This window comes from Microtus oregoni, unplaced genomic scaffold (genome assembly GCF_018167655.1).
Source record: "Microtus oregoni isolate MIOR12 unplaced genomic scaffold, Mior012 000007F_ref0000211, whole genome shotgun sequence".
In the NCBI taxonomy this organism is placed as follows: Eukaryota; Metazoa; Chordata; class Mammalia; order Rodentia; family Cricetidae; genus Microtus; species Microtus oregoni.
The window spans coordinates 40,002,785-40,025,424 of NW_024543066.1; the positions used below are offsets into that span (position 1 = coordinate 40,002,785).

General features: G+C 44.3%; 1 protein-coding gene across 1 annotated transcript in view; it reads left to right on the forward strand.

Moving 5' to 3' along the window:
• The window catches only part of Pla2g7 (phospholipase A2 group VII), a 44,448-nt gene that overhangs the window by 13,809 nt on the left and 7,999 nt on the right, over positions 1 to 22,640 (forward strand). Inside the window, exons 2-9 of the mRNA XM_041655824.1 lie at positions 8,179 to 8,318; positions 13,533 to 13,654; positions 14,045 to 14,189; positions 16,726 to 16,819; positions 18,730 to 18,798; positions 19,560 to 19,683; positions 20,837 to 20,950; positions 22,508 to 22,599. Of these exons, the coding sequence (XP_041511758.1) occupies positions 8,213 to 8,318; positions 13,533 to 13,654; positions 14,045 to 14,189; positions 16,726 to 16,819; positions 18,730 to 18,798; positions 19,560 to 19,683; positions 20,837 to 20,950; positions 22,508 to 22,599 (866 nt within the window). The 5' untranslated portion in view covers positions 8,179 to 8,212. The remainder of the gene's footprint in view (positions 1 to 8,178; positions 8,319 to 13,532; positions 13,655 to 14,044; positions 14,190 to 16,725; positions 16,820 to 18,729; positions 18,799 to 19,559; positions 19,684 to 20,836; positions 20,951 to 22,507; positions 22,600 to 22,640) is intronic.

The window sequence follows — 22,640 nt, forward strand, 5'->3', positions numbered from 1 at the left end:
AAAGTAAACCCAACCAACAAGTTGAGATACGCAGAAGTCCAGCCCACATCTCCTCAGATGCTTGTGCTGCCTTCATCAAAACATGGTCGGTGTTTCCGGAAACAGGCGACAAGCTTCTTCACATCCTGCTCCGTGTGGCTCTCATTGAAGTTTTGTCTTGTTATTAAGTCTGCCTCTGTGTGTATGTGTGTGTCTATTTATGTAGATGTAGTACATATATGCTACCATGGGTGTGTGTGGAGGTTGGGTGTGGCTCCTCACTTTCCTCTTGGTTTGAGAGAGGGCCTCTTCACCTCTGCCTGTGCCAGCCTAGCTGGCGTTTACGCTTCTCAGGATTCTCCCGTGCCCTCCAATTAGACGTCAAAAGGGCTGGGACCGTAGACACACACTAGGATGTCCAACCTTATGTTGGTTCTGAGGATCTGAACCCAGGTCTTCTCACTTGCACGGTAGGACTTTACCCACTGAGCCATCTTCTGAGCCCTTCCTCAGGAGGGGTCTATGTAGGTGACACCTGTAATTCTAGCATTTGGAAAGGTGGAGGTAGAGGTTCAAGGTCATCCTTGGCCACACAGCAGAGTTCCTGGTCAGCCTGGGTATATGAGACTCTTTGACCCCCACCCCAGAAAAAGAGAGCAAAAGCAGAGAATGTCAAAAACATTCTCATTTCTTTAGCAGTCTATCCCAAGAGCACACGTCAGTTTCAGAAAGAAGCAGAGGTTTAGCTGACAGGACTTCAGAGCTGCCTCGCTGGCACCCCTCTGTGCCACCAGGCCATCAGGGAACACTGTGTTTTGCGGCACAACTGTCCTCCCCTTGTTCCTTGTAACTGTCATGAGAACAATGTGCTAAGAGCAGACAGCCCACTCTGCCGTTTCTCCACCTGAAGCATGCTCTCCAAAGTGTGCCTTTCCGGTCTGTTGCCCAAGTTCCGATATCAAAGAAGCCTCTCAGCCCTCAAGGACAGCGTGGAGAATGGACAGCCGCCCCCTCACAGCTGCCCCGTCACTCCTGCCTGAAGCTTAGCAGCCAGGGACACTGGGGCAATCAGAGTGGATTACTGCACGGGTCTGATTTATGGGACATTAAAAGTCCTCTTTACCATTCATACACCTGCAAGTCCAGGACTCGGGAAGCTGAAGTAGGAGGGGTGCAAGACCACCCTATGTGGCATAGTCTCAAAACAAAACAAAACACATTCCTGTTGTCTCTAAGACAACTCTCCCCACTGGCAGGGAATTCTTTTCCTTCGAAGGAAACTTCTGGAAGCTTTAGTGTAGTACCTCTAGGTGTCTAGGCTAGGGTTAAAGTGGGCTTTTGAAAGTTGGTAAAGAAGGTGCATGTGTGTGTATGTGTGCATGTGTGTATGCATGTGTGTGTGTGTGTCTAAGCCAGAGGTGGGCCTCAGATGTCTACCCTATCACTGTCTACATTTTTTTTCTTTAGACATCTTCCCACAAATTGCATCCGCTGATTGGCTAGACTGACTGGTCAGCCAGCTCCAGAAATCTACCTGTCTTTTTGTTTTTTGAGACAGGATTTCTCTATAGCTTTGGAGCGTGTCCAGGAACAAGCTGGCCTTGAATTTACAGAGATCCGCCTGCCTCTGCCTCCAGACTGCCAGGATTAAAAGCATATGCCACCACCACCCAGCAGGAATCTACCTGTCTTTGCTCTATCTCCCCAGTGTTAGGGTCACATGGTTTATTAATGTCTTGGTCATGGTTTCTATGTGATATAACTAAAAGCATCGTGGGGAAGGAAGAGATCATCAGGCTTAGACACTCCAGATCACAGTCCATCGAGGGAAACCAGGGCAGGAACTCAGGGACAAGACTGATTCAGAGGCCACAGAAAAATGCTGCTTACTGGCTTGCATCTTCTGAACTTGCTCAGCCTGCTTTCTTATATGCCCCAGGACCACCTGCTCAAGGGTGGCACCACCCACAATAAACTAAATGACCCTCCCCCCCACATCATTAATCAAGACAGTACCCCACAGACTTGACTACAGTCAATGTTATGGAGGCATTTTCTCAATTAAGATGCCATTCTCCCAGCTATGTCTGGGTTTTGTGCCAAGTTTTAAAAAACCAACCAGCATAATCACTGTGATTTTATGTAGGTGCCTAGGATCCAAACTCAGGTCGTTGTGCTTGCAGGGCAGGAACATTACAGTTGAGCTACTCTACCATCCTTGATTACAGAGGTGTTCTTAGAACTGAACACCTCACGCAGTGGCAGCACTGTGACCAATTAGACTTATCCAAGGTGTGATTATTATTAATTGGAAAGATTTCTTTCTAATTGGGTAAATGAAAGTGACTATAATGAGTGAAAATATGAGTGAGCTGGTCATGCTTTAGTGAAAGGGTCGGGGCTTTGAGGATACAATTAGAGGTCCGGTGAGATGGGGCAAGGGGCATCTGTGTAATAAACAGATGGTACTATTGTCCCTTTGCAGCCATTTCCAGTCACTGCCCTGGTGGGTCGGGTGGCTATGTCAGATGCCTAGGCCACCTCTGAAGGACAGAGGTCGTAGGGAGGGCTCCCAAGATCCTCTGCGACTTTGTGTTTTGCTTCTGCCTTGCTTCATGGTGCACATGATGGCCCTAGAGAGCAGAGCATCCCCACCCTGCCTGAGGACTCTAAAGAGCAGCATTTGCTATCTCTGATGCTTCTTTTAGTTGTTGGTGGGAGCGTGTAGTAGAGATCAAGGCACTGTGTGCAGGCTGACTGTTACCTAGAGTAGTTTCCTTGCCCCCAGCACACTGACCTCTGAAGTGCGATCCCTCTCTAGATGCTGTGAATACCATTGGTTAATAAAGAAGCTGCTTTGGGCCTATTGAAGCACAAGGTAGGAGCTCCAAGTAGATAGAGGAGGAGAGAGTAGGTGGAGTCAATGAGATGCCATGTAGCTGCCACAGGAGACAAATGCCAGATGCTGGAGGCCATAACCACGTGGTGATACACAGATTAATAGAAATGGGTTAATTTAGGATATAAAAGCTAGCCAATAAGAAGCATGGGTTAATAGGCCAAGCAGTGCTGTAATAATACAGTTTCTGTGTGATTATTTTGGGTCTGGGCAACTGGGAAAGGAACAAGCAGCCTCCGTCAACAAACATCCACATGATCTGTCTTCCTCTTCCTCCTCCCCATCCCAGTGATCTTACAAATGGATCGAATGACCCTCTCCTTTCTTAGTTAAGCTAAAAACATGAGGGGTAGCTGAGCAGTGGTGGTGTAGGCCTTTAATCCCAGCACTTGGGAGGCAGAGACAGGTGGATCTCCGTGAGTTCGAGGCCAGCCTGGTCTACAGACTGAGTTCCAGGACAGGCTCTAAAGCTACAGAGAAACCCTGTCTTGAAAACCCAACAAACAAATAAATAAACAAAATCCAAAACAAGCAAACAAACAAACAAAAATTAAGCATTCATGAGGGGTGGAATATTCTAGAGCTTTTTAATTCAAGAACTTAGAACTCCAGTGACAATTTCCCCCACAAGCTAGATGCTGTGACATAGACTATTTGTAGGGGATGGCAGGCTGAACCGTGTCCTGGCTTCCTGTCAACCCCTTGGTTGCTAATTTGGAAGACTCGTAGATATGGCAGTTTCTAAGGGTCTCAACACATTGTGCCAAATATAATGAGACTGAGTTTCATCCTCATTAGAGCATGACTCACTTCTGACTGAGGCAGCTGTTTGTCTGGGGTCAGCTCACGAAAGGATGAAAACATCCTTAAAGTGGTTGTTTTCTTCCTTCATTTTAGGAGATTATGGCTTAGAGTAAACCAGTTGGGCCTACCAAGTTTGGATGTTTTAGTTAAAACCAAAGAGTAAGGGCTGGAGAGATGGCTCAGTGTTTAAGGGCACTTTCTGCTCTTCCAGTGAACTCTAGTGCAGTTCTCAGAACTCTGGTTAGTCAGTTCGCTACTGCCTGTAACACCAGCTCCAGCGGTTCAGACCCTCCCCTGGTCTCAGAGGACACTGCACTCACACACTCAAACACACACACACACACACACACACACACACACACACACACTTCAAAATAAAAAAGGAACGTAGGCCTCCTGGGAGCAACCCTTCCCCCAGCACTTCCTAGCTATGTGATTTGCACAAGTCAATCAAATCCTCTTTGCCTGGTTCCTTATCCATGGAATGCAGAACTCGCAAATGTTTTGGTGGTGAGTAAATAGGATGCTTTGTTTTGGAAACGATGCAAACATGCTGGGAATATTGTAAGCCTTCATGACTTAGCAGTGTTGGGGCTGGAGAGACGACTCGGTGAGTAAGACACTGGTTGTTCTTGTTCAGAACCTGGGTTCAGTTCCAGCACCCACATGACCACACACAACCGTCCATAACCCCAGTTCCAAGAGGTGAGATGCTGTCTTCTAGCCTGGTCAAGATCCAGTCATACACATGGTACACACATATGCGGGCAAAACATTTGCCTATACACGTAACATAAAAATTAAATCTTTTATTAAAAAATATTTGTGATATTACTAGTTCAGTGGTTGTTTTGAGGAATTTAGTGTTATTTTAAATACAGTGACATTGTTGTGCTGTGTACTAGCATGAAAAGTACCTATGTTTTCAAATTAAAACTGAAACATAAAATTTTATAAGCAAAATTTAAAGCTAAATGTGTATGTATTCATATGTAATATAGCTCTTTCTATATATGTCTGTGTTTATATCCATGTATGTTTTGTATATGTACTTTAATTTAGCCACAGAAATACATCTGGAAAGAAACTGTTAGCAAATCATTTTATAAAGAGGACAAACTTATTCTTTTATTTTTTTATCCTGTTATAGCTTTTTAAATTATGTGTTAATTTTCTGATGAATTAATAAGACTGAAATAAGACAAAACAAAATCAGTCAACATTGTAAACAACCTTGGAGCATACTTCTTCCTTATCCGAAAAAGAGACTAGTTGAATAGACAAATACAGTTACTCTGTAAGAAACTCCAGAGACACCTTTCCCAGCTGATTGGCATAGGCTTGTTGTTAGCTTTTGGTGGTAAGATCTGATTTTACTGCAACTCATGGCCTGGAATCCTGAATTCCTTTTGCTTTGAATTGGTTCCATGGCATCTAAGAAATTTTGAATGTCTCTGAACCGTTTGTTCCCTTCCTATGTGAATGTGCTCATCTTGCATTTGAGTCCCGATAATAGGCCACTGTAGGCCAATGAGTGTGTCAAATTCTTCAGGATTCTCAGTTGCTCCCATCATGCTCCCAATTGCTCATATCATGGAACATATATACAATATCTGCGTGATACATACCCTTGGATTAAATGGCTGGGATCTAGTATTACAATAAAGCCATTTGATGCTGCAAAAAAGGAACATTAACAACCTAGAAATTTCAAAGCTTTTCTGCAACCAAAGTGTATTTCTTATCCATGAAAGGCCGTACACATTGGAAGAGCTCTTTTTGCGTAGCGGCCAGGGATCTAAACTTCTCAGGCTGGAGCCTCCACGGCTAGGACCTGACTTCTGAGTTTTGAATTGGAAAAAAGGAGAGGAGACAAATTGTCTCCAGTGTCTGAGAATACTTCTTTTCAGCTTTCCATTAATCAGGAATTAGTGTGGAGACTGGACTTCAACCATAAGAGAGACCAGGGTGTGCAGGGGACACAGGGACACGCGGAACTGATGGTTGTCTAGGCCTCATCTCTATACTATACCTCTGGGAAAATAACAGTGTCATCTAGTTAGTGCCTCCTTCGCGTCAGTGAAATCGACCGACACACGCGTGGACTCTGAGGCTCTTTTCAGTGTGTGCTAGAAATCACGTTTGTTTAAGGATTCACATTGGCACAAGCAGGCATTTATTTAGTGCTTACTATACCAGGTACTATTTTATGACTTTGGAAGACAGTAGGGGGATGGAGTCCAGACTTCTCACACTGCAAGAGCTGAATTTCCAGAGCAAGATAATAAACTGATAATGCAGAGTATGTCATGTGGAAACAAATATTGGAGACATGTACATGGGGCATTGGGCCTGTACTGCTGTGTGGAAGTAGCTTGAAGCCCTATTTGTTGTTGTTTGTTTGTTTAGCTTGGTTTGGGTATGTTTTTGTTTTTGTTTTGTTTTGTTTTGTTTTTTGGACAGGGTTTCTCTGTGAAACATCCATGACTTGTCCTGGAACTAGCTTTTTAGACCAGGGTGGCCTTGAACTCACAGAGATCCACCTGCTTCTGCCTTCCTCAGTGCTGGGGTTAAAAGACCTGTGCCAGTGAAGCCCTGTTTAAAGTGGATAGATCAAGAACAACTCACTGTGGAGGTTAACGTTGTGATGGGAACCTGGAGATGAGAGGCATTTGGGAGTCAAGGCAGAGAGCCTTGCTGTGGAAATACACACGAACTTTGGGGTGGGGTTGGGAGGTCAGGATACCTGGTATGTTGGCAGGTGGCGGGGAAGTCAGGGTGGTGACAGCAGGTGTGCAATCAGAGAGGACAGAGGTAGGATTTCAAGTCCACTGAGTATAGACCAACAACCATGTATGCTACTTTATTCTATGACGTATGAAGCCAATGAAGTTTGGGGGCTGAGGAGTAATACAGACATCTGTAATTATATTGGGTTTAGACTTTGAGGTTGGGACCAAAGTAGAGAAACAGTTATTACCAAAATTCAAATGAGGGGCAATGGGGGCTTGGATCATTTTCATCAACTCCCCCCAAAGTTGAAGAAACACATTTTATTTCTAGTTTTTTAAAATAGCTATATATCCGTCTATCTATCTGTTGATCTATCATCTATCTATCTATCTATCTATCTATCTATCTATCTATCTGCTTATTTTTGAGACAGAGTCTCATATCATCCAAGCTGGTGTTGAACTTGAGATGTAACTAGGAATGACCTTGATCTTCTCCTGCCTGTACTAGGATCATCAGCATGTGTCACCAGTGCTGGGGACTGGACCCAGAGCTTCAGGAATGCCAAGCAAGCACTCTGCCAACTGAGCTAAATCCCTTATCTGGAGAGATTCACATTAAAGGGAGAAATTTTTACACACATATGAGTAACTTTTTTTTTATTTAGTTTTATTTTGTCTGTTGCTTTTTTGAGATAGGATTTTTCTGTAAAACGCTCTGGCTGTCATGGAACTCATTTTGTAGACCAGGCTGGCCTCGAACTCAAAGAAATCCACCTGCCTTTGTCTCCCAAGTGCTGGGATTAAAGGCATGAGCCACCATCACCAGGCAATACCCTTTGCTCATAAGATGCGTCCAGAGATGGCTCAGCAGTTAAGAGCACTGTTTGCTCTTTCAAAGGTTCTGAGTTCAGTTCCCAGCAACCACATAGTGTCTTACAACTATCTATAATGAGATCTGGTGTCCTCTCGAGGAAGAGACCTTCTCAGTTGTCCTCATCAACTTAGACCATGAAACCCAATATGGACAAGTTCAACAGAACCGCCATATATGGGCTGCCCATGCATGCTTCAGCATTGCCAGGGCATAAATTTCTCTCTCTCTTTTAAAAAATATGGGTCTAACTGCAATGTTACTTTTACTACATCAATTCTGATATTCTATTGTTTCATCAATGCTTTGGTTTAGGAAATATTTCTGCAATATCAGCAGCTTCCAGAGGCCAACTATTTAGACCTGACCTCTGCTTTTCAGAAATTTAGTGTGGTAGGACACACACACACACACACACACACACACACAAAACCACCCAGTAGTACCATACCACTTAACATCAAAACTAACCACAACAGAGCATTATAATCACAATGGGACCTATTATGGAACATTATCCAGAGCCCACTAACTGCTGTTTGTTATCCATACCAGACAAGCCTTTGGGCATAGTGATGATGTGGACACATTTGTTATAATGACTATGATTTAATGTTTTTCTGATAAATGGCACTGTAATAAAATGAGAGAAAATATTTAACTGTCTCGAAATGTTATAGATATGTTCTGCCATCCCTCAGCGTAAAGGATTCTGCCAGTTCACTACCTACCTAAAAGCCAGCTCCGAAAAGAAATATTTCATTGTTAACCAACATTGCTGGGAACTCAGGCTCACTGATTGGCAGCCACTTAAATCCTCTTCGGTTCATTCATTGCATGTTTTCTTTTTCTTTTTTTTTTCTCTTTCCTTTTAATTATCTACTCTGCAGAACCTCACACTGAAGCCGCTGCTTAGCTTCCACGATGGCACCATCCAAACTGCACGTCCTCTTCTGCCTCTTCATCTGCCTCCCCCAGGTGCATCCTTTTCACTGGCAAGACCCCCCTCCTTTGGACTTTAGGGCCCCAGGTAAGAGATGTCAAACTCCAAGTGACTTCAAGATGTTGCATGTTTTGCTGTGTGAGGAAGTCCTCTTCAGAAGTGTTAGTCCAGGGGCTGGGGAGATGGCCCAGGTTAGTAATTGCTGTACAAACTTGAGGATCTGAGATTGGACCCCCAACACTGATGTAAGAAGTCTCCAGTGTTGTGGAGTGTGGGCAGAGATGCAACTTACTGCCTAGCTATCTGAGATGACTGGATGAGCATCAGGTTCAGGGAGAGATCCTGCCTCATAAAAGCAAAGATGGAGGCTGATCGTAAAAGACACTGTTCATTGACCTCTGGCTTCTACAATCATGTTTATACATATGCACGTGCACCTGAACATGCATGTGGGCATGTACACACTATCAGGGGTTTACCACACATGCACATGAATATGCACACATGCATATAAATATATTCAAGGAAATATTCATTGTGCTGTAGGCAGGGGCCTCTCTCCTCTCTATGACCCCAGCCGAACAAGCGTGTGTTTTCTTGTCAGCTTGTTATGATCATGGAAAATGCCCGAAACATTTCCGCCTCCCCTCCTTCTTGTTCCTATTCACCACCTCCCAGGTGCAGGAGAACACTTGCCTTTGGCATTTACAAGGCGGTCTTCATCCCTGCTTGTGTCTTGACAAACAAGCTTAGTCCTGGGGAGGTATGTGAGGAGATAACAATCTGGATTCTTGAGGTCCAGAGGAAAAGGACTGTTTCTACCAGGTGTGAGGAGAAGCGGAAGCAAATAGATGCCTGGAACTCTAAAGAAGAACAGATGTGGTCACTTTCTCTCTTTGTGTTAAGAGGAGATAAAAGGGGGGGGGGGGTTTTAGACCATAAGAGGAAGAGTAGCCAGTGTGGAACAGGTATGTTTCTTGTCACCAAGAAGGACCTCTCTTGCAAGGACATTGCTTCTGAAGTATTGTGAATGCCTGTTCATCTTAAAGAACTGTGACACACGTAGTCTCAACCTATGCTTGTGGAGAGCACAGCAGGAGGTGCTAGAGAATGATGTCACACTGTCCACACCCACAGATCTATATACCTGAATACATGTACTCACTTTGGCTCTAGCTGTTTGGGCTGGTTGAGTGACTCCTTCCCATGGTATCTACAAAAGGGCTTGCATAACTCCGTGTCATCGAGATACACTTTGCCCTACTTCATAACTGGGAAAATTGATGAATAAATAGGAAAAGTACTGGCCTTATATTGATATTTGCACAGGTAATTAAATACTATCTCAGAGGTCCATTCATCCCTCAACCCCTCTTAGGAAGCGAAGGCCTATGGATATGGTGGTGACTAAGGTGACTAAAAGCTTGTCATCAGGGAAGCTGTGACCTCCTTGAAGTTAAGCTTTCCAAGTATCAGTTTTAGGAATTAGAAACAGGTCACAGGATGGGGACATTTTATATCATTTACTCTTATGGTGCAGGGTGAGACTTTAAAGACATGTTTTCTATCCTCTTATCTTTAAACATCACTAGAAATCTGTTCTTTGAGCATAGGGTTATTAATCATTTATCCTCCTGGGACTTGTGTTAGCCTAATGCCATACTCACTCTAGATGCTCAAAAGTGGGTCCATGAATATTTTTAAATTATAATAGATTAAAACAATATATGATTAATTTCTTGTTAAAGGAATACATAGAAAATATTGTTCATTCAGGTTACAACTTACTTGTGAGTGTGTGTTTCTGTTATAGGAGCCTGTGTGTCTATGAGTATCCATACCTGTATACATAGACCGAAGCCAGAGGAGAATGTCCAGGGTCTTGTTCTAGAGCTTCCCACCTCATTCCCTGGAGACAGGGTCTCACACTGAACCTGAACTAGACTGACAGTCAGCAAGCCCCAGAGATCCTCCTGTCTTTCTGCCTCAGCGCTGGGGTTTCAGGTCCGTGCAGCCAGGCCTAGTGTTTTATGTGGTGCTGCAGATTGAACTTGGGTCCTCATGCTTATGCAGCGAACATGTTAACTTGTGTCCCCACACGGGCTGTTGGTTGATTGGTACAGCTTTATGTAGCCCAGGCTGATCTCTAACTCACCTGACAGCAAATGCTAGCCTTGAATTATTTATCCTGTTCTCTTTGCAGGCACTGATATTCCAGGCATGTATGTGCTGTCATACCTGGGAAAGCTTACCAGTATGGGCTAGAGATACACTACATGCTGATGAAGGACAATAAAAGTATAAAAGAGAATGCAATTTTTCCAGAATGTATACATCCCAAGACCTAGGACATTTGACTAACAAAAATATATACCAAGTAGCATCCTAAGAGTCCAAAGTTCCTATTCAAATAAAGTTGAATATTGGGAAAAGATGAATTCTGAGCCATAGTCATCCAAGATGAGGTTGTTCCGACATCTCTTTCTTCCGTCTTGTGATGATTCCAAACAGGTAGGAGGATGGAGATGCAGGCTCATGTGATGTGCGAGCTATAAGGCACCCTTTGCTGCACCCAGTGTAGTACTTGTGGCTCCTAGATTTGGGTGAACAGGCTCCTAAAGTAGAGAAGGTCAGTTGTTTGAGGAGGTTCCCATGGTTTCAGTAGAATGAAGACCTCACACGTGGGCTGTGGAACTCTACTGATAGGTAGGTCTCCAAAGCAGCTGAGAGTTCTCTGGGGCTCCTCACTGAGTTGTGAGAGCCAGTGGTCTTCCCACTGCTCCAGCCCTGCTATGGCTGCCTAAAGATGGGGTACAGCCGCACACTGGCTGCTCACCACAGAAGGAGAGGTAGAGGTGTCTTCTACCCCATTACTCTCTAGACTTGTCGCCTCTCAGTTACACGAAGCCCGACTCCACAGATAACCTTACACGGGAGAGGAAGAAGCTTTTGTGATTCTAAAGAAGCCCCGGAATGTTCACCAAGACGAGGCAAAAAGAAAAAAAAAAATAAAAGGAAATGCCTGGAATTTTGAATGTGTCCTGAAGGAGAGTGGAAGCCCTAGGGTAGATCTGCTAAGCCCTCCTGAGGACTCCCCATCCTTTGAGTGGTGGTGAGAGGTGCCTGCTCTGGAGAAGGGAAGAAGTAACGGCAGTTGGCTGCCAGTTATATTTACAGCCAGTTTTAGGCCCACGATGATACATTCCTATCCTCTGCCTTCATCCGCACAGCTGTCTGGAGGTTGGTTAAGGGCCTTTATCTCCCGCTCTACCAAAGGCACCAGAGAGAGGAGTTGAATTGCTTAGGCTGGAGCACCATAGCTCAGTATGTGAAACAGGACCACTTGGGTCCAGCACTGGGCTTCACTCCACTTTACCCTGTCTTTCTTGAAATTGCCTCCTACCATTGCTTAATCAGTGTGGAGGGCCAAAAGGTCTGGACCGCAACACAACATCTCTTCAACTTGAGTCAGCCTACTTTGAATCTTTTTGGTTCAGTTGAGTTGGAGTGAGGACTGGGATCTGCCTTGGTCAGCTCTGGGTGAGACCCATGATGCCAGCCTGAGGATCAGCTTCGCGTAGGAGGCCTTGTGTATTGAAGCCTCCAGCAGCCGGCTGGTGCTTCACATCTGAGTCATCAGTGGAGGATGTGAAGAAGATTACTGCCAAGATGCAAAACCGTGCTGAGCAATGCTGCACGATAACAAGGCAGGTGCCACACTTCACATAGCTCTGGGTATTTGGCAGAGCCTGCGCAGTGCAAAACACAGAATCTGTGCAGCAGAATAATCGGCTCCCATGGTTCAACGAAGTGCATGCTGAGGGCAGACTTAGTGTATGAAGAAAAGTATGAGTCTCGATTTGTTGTTATTTGGACCCAACATCTATTTTTTTAAAAAAATTATGTATTTGATGTATTAATGTTCTGCATGCCAGAAGAGGGCATCAGATCCTATTATAGATGGTTGTGAGGCACCATGTGGGTGCTAGCAATTGAACTTAGGACCCCTGGAAGAGCAGTCAGTGCTCTTAACCTCTGAGCCATCTCTCCAGCCCATAGGCCCAACATCTAAAAGTAAAGCATGGATTTGATTGAGGTTTAGAAAGGAGGGCAGTTGCAGGTATATGGAAGGGTTTGGACTTCAGAGAAAAACAAGAGTGGGTAGGTCAGAGGCGATGGGTTTGAATGCAGGACGAGAGAGGTTGGTGGTGTTTCATCTTAGTGGCCCTCCTTTGCACAAAATCATACTGAGCCTAGTTCACCAGAGGTTGTATTTATACTAGAGGGGCCAGCTCTTGAGCGGTAGCTAATCTGGGCCACTGTCCTCATTCTTGTGATTCTGAAGAAGAAATGTTTGTGTCTGGGATCAGGGATAATTCCCAAATAAGAACAAATCATAGATATTATGTGAAGACTTGTTTGACTTGCGGGATTCTGGCCTGCAGTTCACAAGATAGAGAATTCTAGGGTTCGGGGTGGGGCTGGACAGCTGCGGAGTGAGAAAAGGCAATTGGGAGGTGGTCATTTAGTTTCATCTTGGCCATCAGCTTTGATATTGCTATGGAAACATGTCAGGTCCAGATGGACAGAAGTGTAAGCTTGCTATGCACAGTGGAGCATGCCTTTAACCCTAGCACTGAGGAGGAAGAGACCAGCAGGCAGACCTTTGTGAGGCTGAGGTCAGCTTGGTCTGCAGAGTGAGTTTCAAGATACCTAGGGCTACACTGAGAAGCCCTGTTCTCTCTCTCTCTCTCTCTCTCTCTCTCTCTCTCTCTCTCTCACACACACACACAGTATAAACACTAGTCAGAAGATGCCTGTCTACCTCCAGCTTTTTATTCCCCAAAGCTCCATACATGGTTTGTACAAAGCAGGCCCTTGAGTGGGGTGAGAAATGAGGAGTCAATCGGTAATGCACTCGTCACACAAGTATGACGATCAGATCTCAGACAACACCCATATAAAATCCGGGCATATGTCTGTAACTGCCAGTGCTGGGGAGGCGGAAACAGCTGAATCTGTGTCACTCATTGGTCTCTCATCCTGTCCCATCAATCAGCTCCAGGTTCAGTGAGGATTCTGTCTCCAAAATTGGGGTGAAGAGCAACTGAAGAGAAGAGCTCACATAGACCTCTGGCCTCCACATTCACATGTACAAATGAATGTTTTGTACACACACACACACACACACACACACACACACACACACAGCCAGAAGCTATGAGCAGTATGTATTGCCTTGGAAGTCACTGAGGACTGGGTTGCTGCCATGTGCTTACATTACCTGAACCTATTTTTCAGCATGGTTCCATAAGATACAAGCCGTGATGTCTACTGCCAGCTCTGGCCATAGTAAAATCCCCAAAGGAAATGGATCTTACCCCGTCGGTTCTGCAGACTTGATGTTCGGTTATACTAATGAGGTAATTCCTTCCTTTGCCTTAACCTGAAATTCCAAGGCCTTGCCCTTGCTCCCTCGCCTGCGCACACGTGATGACTTGGTCTTGCACTCATCTGGGAATGACTAATTGGCTGTTCCTGTTGCGACACGTTTGCTGCTGTGTCTTCCTTCAGTTGTTTATTGTCTCCTGGTTAATGTCCTGATGAATCCTACTTTATCTCAGATTTTTCTTCTAGTCAGAGCATGGCTCTTCTATCTTCTCCTTCATGGTTATCTTCAGGCACTCAGCAGCTGGAACACTTCCCTGGGCTTCTTAAGGAAAGACAGGGATCTGGGTCCTGGTGATAAACACATTCAAAGTGCTGCACCTGGACTGTGTTTGACTGAGTCTGTTCCTTTCTTTTCCCAACAGAGCGTCTTCTTGCGATTGTACTACCCATCTGAGGATCATGAACGCTTGGACACTGTTTGGATCCCAAACAAAGAATATTTTTTTGGTCTTAGTAAATTTCTTGGAACACCCCATTTTATAGGCAAATTTTTGAATTTCTTATATGGTAAGATTTCTATTGGTCCTGTTCTGAAGTTATATGCATAGTGTATGTATGTGTATAAGTGTATGTATGTGTATATGTGTATGTATATATGTATATAAGAAAGAAAAGTTAGAAGCAGTAAGACTACGATTGATTTTCTCCTCTGCTGGTAAGGATGGAATTTCTTTTTCCTTTTCTGTGTGTATGGTATGTGTATATGTGTGTTCTTATGCACACGAGTGCATTCATGTGAAGGCTAGAGGACAGCCTGAGGTGTTATTTCTTAGAAACGCAGTCCACCTCCCAGTAACCTGGGGCTCACCAGTTAGGCTAGGATGGCTCATCGGCGAGCCCCAGGGACTCCCCTTCTCAGCCTCCACAGCACTGGGATTACAGGCATGTGCCTCGTGTTTTTATACCACATGAAAGGGCAACACTTTAACAGTTGAGAGATCTCCCTAGCCAGAGAGACAGGATTTCCTAAGGAATTAGGCAACATTGAGAGAAGCAATTGTTCTTTATAATTTTGCGAATTCTGATTTGGATGGGATGGGATGGGATGGGGTAGGGATGTCATATTTGCCTTAACATCTTCTTATAACTGCTCCACAATTTCCCTTCTTACATCTTGTGGTGGAAGCCACCATGTGGTGAGAACAGCAAATTGTCTGGTGGGACCACTGCCTGTGCGTATTGTTTCAGACAGAAATAGAAAAATAGAAGTCAACCCAAGTACCATCTCGCTTATAGGAGATCTCAGTTCCTGCCCATCACCCACCCACAGAGGACCCACTTCTGTCCTACAGTCTGTCCTACAGTCCAAGACAGCCATCATTTTATACACCCACATTATGCCAAGGAGACTTCCCATTCCTATCACTTGTTAGATTGGGTGTAAATTTGAACCTATGTTAATTATACCTTCAAATTTATCCTTCAGTCTTGAAGAAGCCACTTGTTGGTCCTGGCTGCCCAGAACCAAAATAATCACACAGAAACTATATTAATTAAAACACTGCTTGGCCCATTAGCTCTAGCTTCTTACTGGCTAACTCTTATATTAATTTAACCCATTTCTATTCATTTGTATATTGCCATGTGGCAGTGGCTTACCGGCAAAGATTCGGCATGTCTGACTCTGGTGGCTCCATGGCTTCCCTCTGACTCTGCCCTTCTTCCCAGCATTCAGTCCAGATCTCCCCACCTACCTACATTCTGCCCTATCAACAGGCCAAGGCAGTTTCTTTATTCATTAATGGTAATCATAGCACACAGAGGAGACTCCCACACTTCAAGTTTTTCAGCTTCGGGAATTCTCTTTAAGCTTATCTTCAGATTTTCATAGAAATTGCTTTAAAGCAGGAAAATGCCCTAAACTAGAAAATACTGCTGCATAGCATGGCAGCCATCACATGCAGTCTTCATGACTACATATTTGTTTATGAGACAATGACATCCAAATGATCATAACACGAATGATAAAAACACTAAGTTGTGAAGGAAGGGAGGTGGTATTTTCCAGTTTTGAGCTTTTTACTAGGACTTTATATACAGAAAATGGGCGCTTTATATAAAAAAAACTAATTAGATAACGAGTTTCATTAAAAGTGTCTAAGATCATAATCACTCCTACCATTTTGTAGAAGATGAATCTGAAGCTGAGGTCTGTAGTTGGGAGGAGTGGCGGGCCACTTCCCGCCACCCGGCTAGCTTTACACCCGAAATAATTACACGGAAACTGTATTCTTTTAAACACTGCTTGGCCTATTAGCTCTAGCCTCTTACTGGCTAACGCTCACATCTTGATTAACCCATTTCTAATGAGTGTGTGTAGCACCATGAGGTCGTGGCTTACCGGAAAGGATCTTAACCTGCGTCCATCTTGGAGAGGAGAGCTATAGCGTCTGCCTGGAGAGGAGAAGCATGGCGTCTGCTTGACTCAGCTTCTTTCTCCCAGCATTCTGTTCTGTCTACTCCACCTACCTAATTTTCTGTCCTATCAGGGCCAAGGCAGTTTCTTTATTAACCAATGAAAGTAACACATAGACCCTCCTCCATCAGAGGACCATGCCCGTGGTCAATAACTAGTCAGTGGCCTTCTCATGCAAAGTTCGCTCTGGCGTGTGAATTCCCCATCTCTCCCATCTTTCGCTGGACTGTGAAGCGCCATGAGAGGAGTCTGTGGGTCTCAGGTCCTGGCTGTCAGCACAATGATCTAAGGTCTCCTGCATGGTTAGTTTTAAATTAAATGTCCAACATTATCTCAAAACCTCAAAATAGAAGCAAGCAGTGTCCTTGCAGAATACGCCTGTAAGTAGGAAACCTTCTCCCCGTGGGGTCAGTGACAGTTCACTAGTAATGCACTCATGGGGGAAAGACACATTGAGGGCCCTGGGTGGTGAGTGTCTAGTATCTGGCTTTTTAAGTGAGCGTACCAATTTTTAAAGTCATTGTTAAGACTCCATGGGTTGGGGATTTGTACCCAGAAGGTAGAAAGTAATTAGCTAGCAGAATTCAAGCCAGAGGAAATACTGATTTCCCTCCTACTGTTGTCCAGGTTCAATGAAAACACCTGCAAGCTGGAATTCTCCTCTGAAGACTGGTGAAAAATATCCACTAATTGTCTTTTCTCATGGTCTTGGAGGCTTCAGGTAATGCTTGGGAGACCAGACAGTTTTAGTTCGGAGCCATCCCTGCCTAGATTTGTTGCTTTAAAAACAAGCAAACAAACAAAGGATCAGATTTCAGAATGTAATGTTGGCCCATGTTGGACACTTGGGGCTCCCACTGACTGTGGGACTGGTAGAAAGTTGGGTAGAATCTCTTCTCAGCACTGTAATCATAGTCTAGAAAATTATTTGATTTCAAGAAACTGATTTAGCCTGCCGTCTATAGAAAAGCTGTCTGGGAGCAGAGCTATGTGCATTCAGCTTTCGCATTGTCAATGGTTGCCACAGCAAAATTGAGCCGTCTTTCTCACACAGCCGGAAGTAGCTACTCTGACCTGCAGAAGGCGGGGCTTCAAGTCTACACCATCGACCACATCACTGTACCTCCAGCAGTGGAAAACACAGTTCCCAAACATTCCCTTTTCTATTTCTCCGGACATGGACTGTGGAACGCATGGCGTGGGAAAGAGGTCGTAGAAAATGGAGATGTGGCAGGGTGTGGCTGTGATTGAGTTACGTGCCCTCGTCTCACAGTCTGATCATTTCCAGAACACTAGACATGCTAAGTAGTCACACTGCTTTAAGTAGGTTCAAGGCACCGAAGGTACATGCGTTCACTTGACCACAGCTGAGAAGACTCTAGGGCCTGAAGCAGGCCAAGCAGCTAGGAAGTGATGGAACCTGACATACCCTCCTATGGATGGCTCCCTGTGTGCATTACCTTGTCAAAAGTTTCTGAAGTTGTGAAGAAGGTTCACTTCCTGCTCTTGCAGAGAACCCAAGTTCATATACCAGAGCCCCCATCAGGTAGCCCTCAGCTACAGATGACTCCAGCTCCAAGGGATACAATGCCCTCTTCTGGCTTCCACATGCACCTGCACATGTGTGCACGTACACAAATAAAAAATTTTAAATCTTTGCAAAAGAAAACCTTTAATCCCAGCACTCAGGAGGCAGAGACAGGTGGATCTCTGTGAGTTCAGGACCAGCCTGGTCTACAAGAACTAGTTCCAGGACAGGCTCCAAAAGCTACAGAGAAACCCTGTCTCAAAAAACCAAAAATAAATAAATAGATAAGAAAATAAATAAATAAATAAGAAAACCTTAACCTCCTTTAACCCTAAATATAAGCCTTTGTTCTTAGCTCTGTCTCATATGTGACAACAAAATTGGGTAACTATCTAAAACTCAGATAGCTATTAAATGGCAAAGATTTCAAAACTTCAAACTTAAGTTCAGCTCACTTTAGCACTGAGCTGTGTCCCCAACTTGTGAAAATGGCTTTTCAATGTGGCCCCCACATTTGCCTTTGATAAGTAGATAGTATTTTGCATGTCAGTAGACAATGGACAATCAGATCCTTTTCTGAGCACTTCCTAAAGGGAAGTCACTAGATAAGGAGAAAATTGAGTCAAGGATGAATTGAAGAAGATGGTCAGGGGAGGAATGAGGAATGAAAGAGAATAATTAAACCTGTGTGTGTGTGTGTGTGTGTGGGTGGGTGGGTGTGTGCTGTAGACATGGTCTGCATCTACTCCAAAAGCCATTATTTGTAATCACTGTGACATTAACTCGGAGTTTCATTAATTCGGAATTCTTGACAGTTTAGACCACATAATTTTGGCTCGTTTTAGAGGTCCTATCCTGTGTACTATAGGACACTTGGCAGTGTCCCTCTGCTCACTAGATGCCCCTAGCCTCCTTTCTCCAGAGGAAGTAAAACACCTCCAGATACTGCCACAAGACTCCCAAGGGGTAAGCTCTTTGAGGACGAGAGCTGCCCAATGTGCGGATGCAGGGTGTAACAGGCTCCATGTTCTTCGTTTTCATAGTGGACTTGGGTTTGTAATGGCTGTTGGTAATTGTAATGCTTCCCCCTTTTTGTTTTCTAGAACAATTTATTCTGCTATTGGCATTGGCCTGGCATCTTATGGGTTCATAGTCGCTGCTGTAGAGCACAGGTATGTTCTTGTGTATGTCAAATTAAAAGAACAAAACAAAAACATGCTAGCATACTTAACTATACCTATAACTATTCTATAAGCTCATAAAAGCCATGGGTGGAATTTTGCATGATGAGAACAAAAAGAGAATGAACTCCATTGTCAAGACTTTCAAAAGAGTTCATGCCCCGAGGACAGCAAAGGTCTGCCATAGACTAAGCTGCAGTATTTCAGGTGCTATCTTGGTCCTTTAGAGTTTGTAACAATCCTATGGGATGGTTGTTTAGTTCATTTCACATGAACTAGAAATGGAGGTCTTTTTACCCAAAATACATAAAGTCATTAGATGCCAATGTTCTAATTCAATTTCAGAGAGTTTTGTGTTGTGTTGTGTTATTTTTGTAGTGCAGGGTGTTGGAAACAGGACATTGTGCATGTTCGGCAAACACTTTACCACTGAGCTCTGTCCCCAGCTCATGAGACTGGCTTTTAACGTGGCCCTAATGTTGCCTTCTAGGATTGTGAAAGCAGAGGGGTTATTCGCACGTTTCTAGACAGTGGATGGTTATATCCTTTCCCGAGCATTCCCTTGGAGTCCTCTTGTGTTTGTGGAGGGGAAAGTAGAGCAGAAGAGGGACGGGAAGTCAACAGATGAGAGAAAAACTGAGCAAGGATGGAGCCGCGGAAGACCGTCAGATGAATGGAGCGTATCTAATCTGTGTGTGTCAAAGAGATGGATCTGCATCCGCAACTCATAACCTAATCTGTATGTGTCGTAGAGATGGATCTGCATCCGCAACTTACTATTTTGATGACCTGGTAGCTGCAAAAGCAGACAACAAGTCTTGGCTTTACCTGAAATTGCTAAAGCAAGAGGAGGAGGAGAGAGTTCGGAAAGAGCAGGTACGATTCAGGGAGAGAAGAGGCGCTGCGGCCTTGAAAGCATGATGTCTGTTAATGTTAGCTGCCAGCTCTCCCACTTGCCCAAGGGTCTGTCAGAAGGCTCTCCAAGGGGAGAAAACTCTTTTTATTGAAACGTCTGTTTCACAGAAAAACAAGCAAAATTACTCTGGAAAATGACGATAGCATACAGAATTCTCTTCTGTTAAAGTATCTAGTTTTTAAATCTCAAAACTGATAAAGAAAATGACTAGATCTTCAACCCTAGACGCATTATTAAAAAGGTTTTGGAGAGGCTGCATACAACAGTCTAAATGTACAGGTCTTGCCTAAAACTCAGGAGGCAGAAGCAGGCAGACCTCTGTGAGTTTGAGACCATTTTGATCTACTTATTGAGTTCCAGGTCATCCAGAGCTACATAATGAGGCCCTGTTCCCTTTCCCCACACCCCACAAAAGAAATGTACAGGCCTTAAAATTCACCTGTCTGTGAATGCTGGCTCCATTACTCGGCGGTAGAAAGATGCTGAGCAAGTAAACCTTGTGCATTGATGTGTTACAAAACAGTGAATGACAATATCTGTCTGGTGTGGTCATTGGAACCATTTCTTGAGACAAAGTATACTGACTTCTTCTTTATCTTGGGTGTGTTCAATGTGGCATGGTACTTAGACCCACACACATTTCATTGAAGTAGACTACATCACTACGGAATCTTGCTTTCCAGGAAGCCCAGAAAGCTACATGATTCACAAGGTTCCTCCCCGAGGTTGCGCAGCTAGGATTAGCTGACTGTCCTACTGCTTGGGGGAGATGGCTTTTGTAAGTCACCAGGCACGCACATGTAAGTGACCTTGGTGAACTCGGTTCTTTGGCCTGTTGGCGTCCTCTCTGGAGGTGGATAGACTTTGTTCACATGCTGTATACATTATGTTCACATATTGTATACATTAGTATACAATAACTAGAAACACAAGTCACCTCTCAGGGAAGCCAGAGGTGAGCGTCGCCTCGCTGTAGCTGCCATCCACATCGTATGTCTTTATTCCCATCATTTTCCCCTGTGGTGTCTAGCCATTTCCCCACAGGCAACCCTACTCAAACATTATTGTGTTACAATATTGTGCCTTATCATTTCCTTCTGATTATTGTCTCAGGTGCGGCAGAGAGCCAAAGAATGCTCCCGGGCTCTCAGTGCAATTCTTGACCTTGCATATGGAAACCCCAAAGAGAACATCCTGGATTCAGATTTTGATTTGGAACATCTGAAGGTGGGCATGTGGTAGAGCTCTTTCTTCCTTGGTCTGTGATTTCGTATTGTTCTTTGTTGGCTGGTTTTCTGCTGCACCGCAAGATATGTGATCAGAACCTTTGTGATGGATGGCTAGGATGGTCAGTGTGACACGATCTAGAATCGCCGGGCAGGAGAGATTCAATGAGGGTTGGTCTACATTGGATTGGCCTGTGGGTATGTTTGTGGGGGACTGTTTTAATTAATAGATGTGGGAAGTCCACTGGGGGCAGCACTAATCCCTAGGCAGGGGCTCCCAAATTGTGGAAGAGTGGAGAAATCCGCCTAAGCCCAGCAAACGAGTAAGCTAGCAAGCAGGTAAGCCTTGCATACATCCATTTCTCTCTGTGCTTGATTGTTGATATAATATGACTAGCTGTTTGAAATTCCTGCCATCTTGACTTCCACACCATCGTGAGCTATCAACATGGAACTGTGAGCTAGAATAAATCCTTTCTCATCAAAGCTGCCCTTTTTCTCCCAGGGTATTTTATCACATCAATAGAAATAAAACTAGACCAGAACATGCCTGCATGCATGTGTGCATGTGTGTGTGTGCATGGACACATCCCTCCCACACGCCCACATGCACACGCACACAACACAGGCACCAGTGAAACCTGTGCCAGGTTGAATTATGAATAAAACTGCCTCTTGGAACTGGCAGTTCATATGGTTCAGCTCCAGACTTTCACGGGAGGTAATTTGTTGGCTAGGAATGGCTTCGTATTAGCTTGATCTTGAAGACTTAGCCAAATGTTTTGAATGATATTTCTTTGGGTGGTCCAAGTGTGAATGGCATGAGCTGCAGGTTGGAGAACAGGGTGTAGAAGGAACTAGAAGTTGTTTAGTTTGAGGATAAGATACTGATCTCTTCCCTAGATCCAACCAAGAGCCACCTTCTTCTGTCTTCGTGCTGCCTTATACAATCCCTTGGCCTGACACAAACACCTTTTTATTTTTTCCTAACTCCTGTCTAATCTTCAACACTCAAGTCAGACATCACCTCCTCTGAGAAGCTCCTGGGGACTCCGGGACCTTTGCAGAGCCTGGGTTGGCTCTCACACCACCACATGTGCACCTGGGCCTCAGGGCATCAAATGCCGGGTTGCATTTCCTTGTGTTGAAAGTCTCTATCAGGGTTTTCCATGGTAAACTGTGAGCTCACTGAAAATGAGACTACAATGTCTGACAGGGCGGACATTCAGTAAATACAGAGATTGAATAAACTGAGAACATGGGATGAGGTAAGACAGAAATCAGAGAGGCTCAATTTCAGTGTAGATTATTAAAAAAACAGTAAGTTTACCTCTGAATCTCTCTCTCTCTCTCTCTCTCTCTCTCTCTCTCTCTCTCTCTCTCTGTGTGTGTGTGTGTGTGTAAAACATATGTGCCTATGTGTGTGTGTGCTCTATTATGTCATCAAGGTACTAAGAGACCTGAAGCGAGTAATGATTGTATGACAGACAGAACTGTCTAATGTAATCTTCTAACACCAGGTGAGACGGTAACTCACTGTTCTGCTGTTTTCACCCAGGGCGCTATTGATGGGGATAAAATAGCAGTGATTGGACATTCCTTTGGTGGAGCGACAGTTATCCAAACTCTCAGTGAAGACCAGAGATTCAAGTAAGAGACAAAACAAGATAACTAAATGAGGGCAGGGTAAT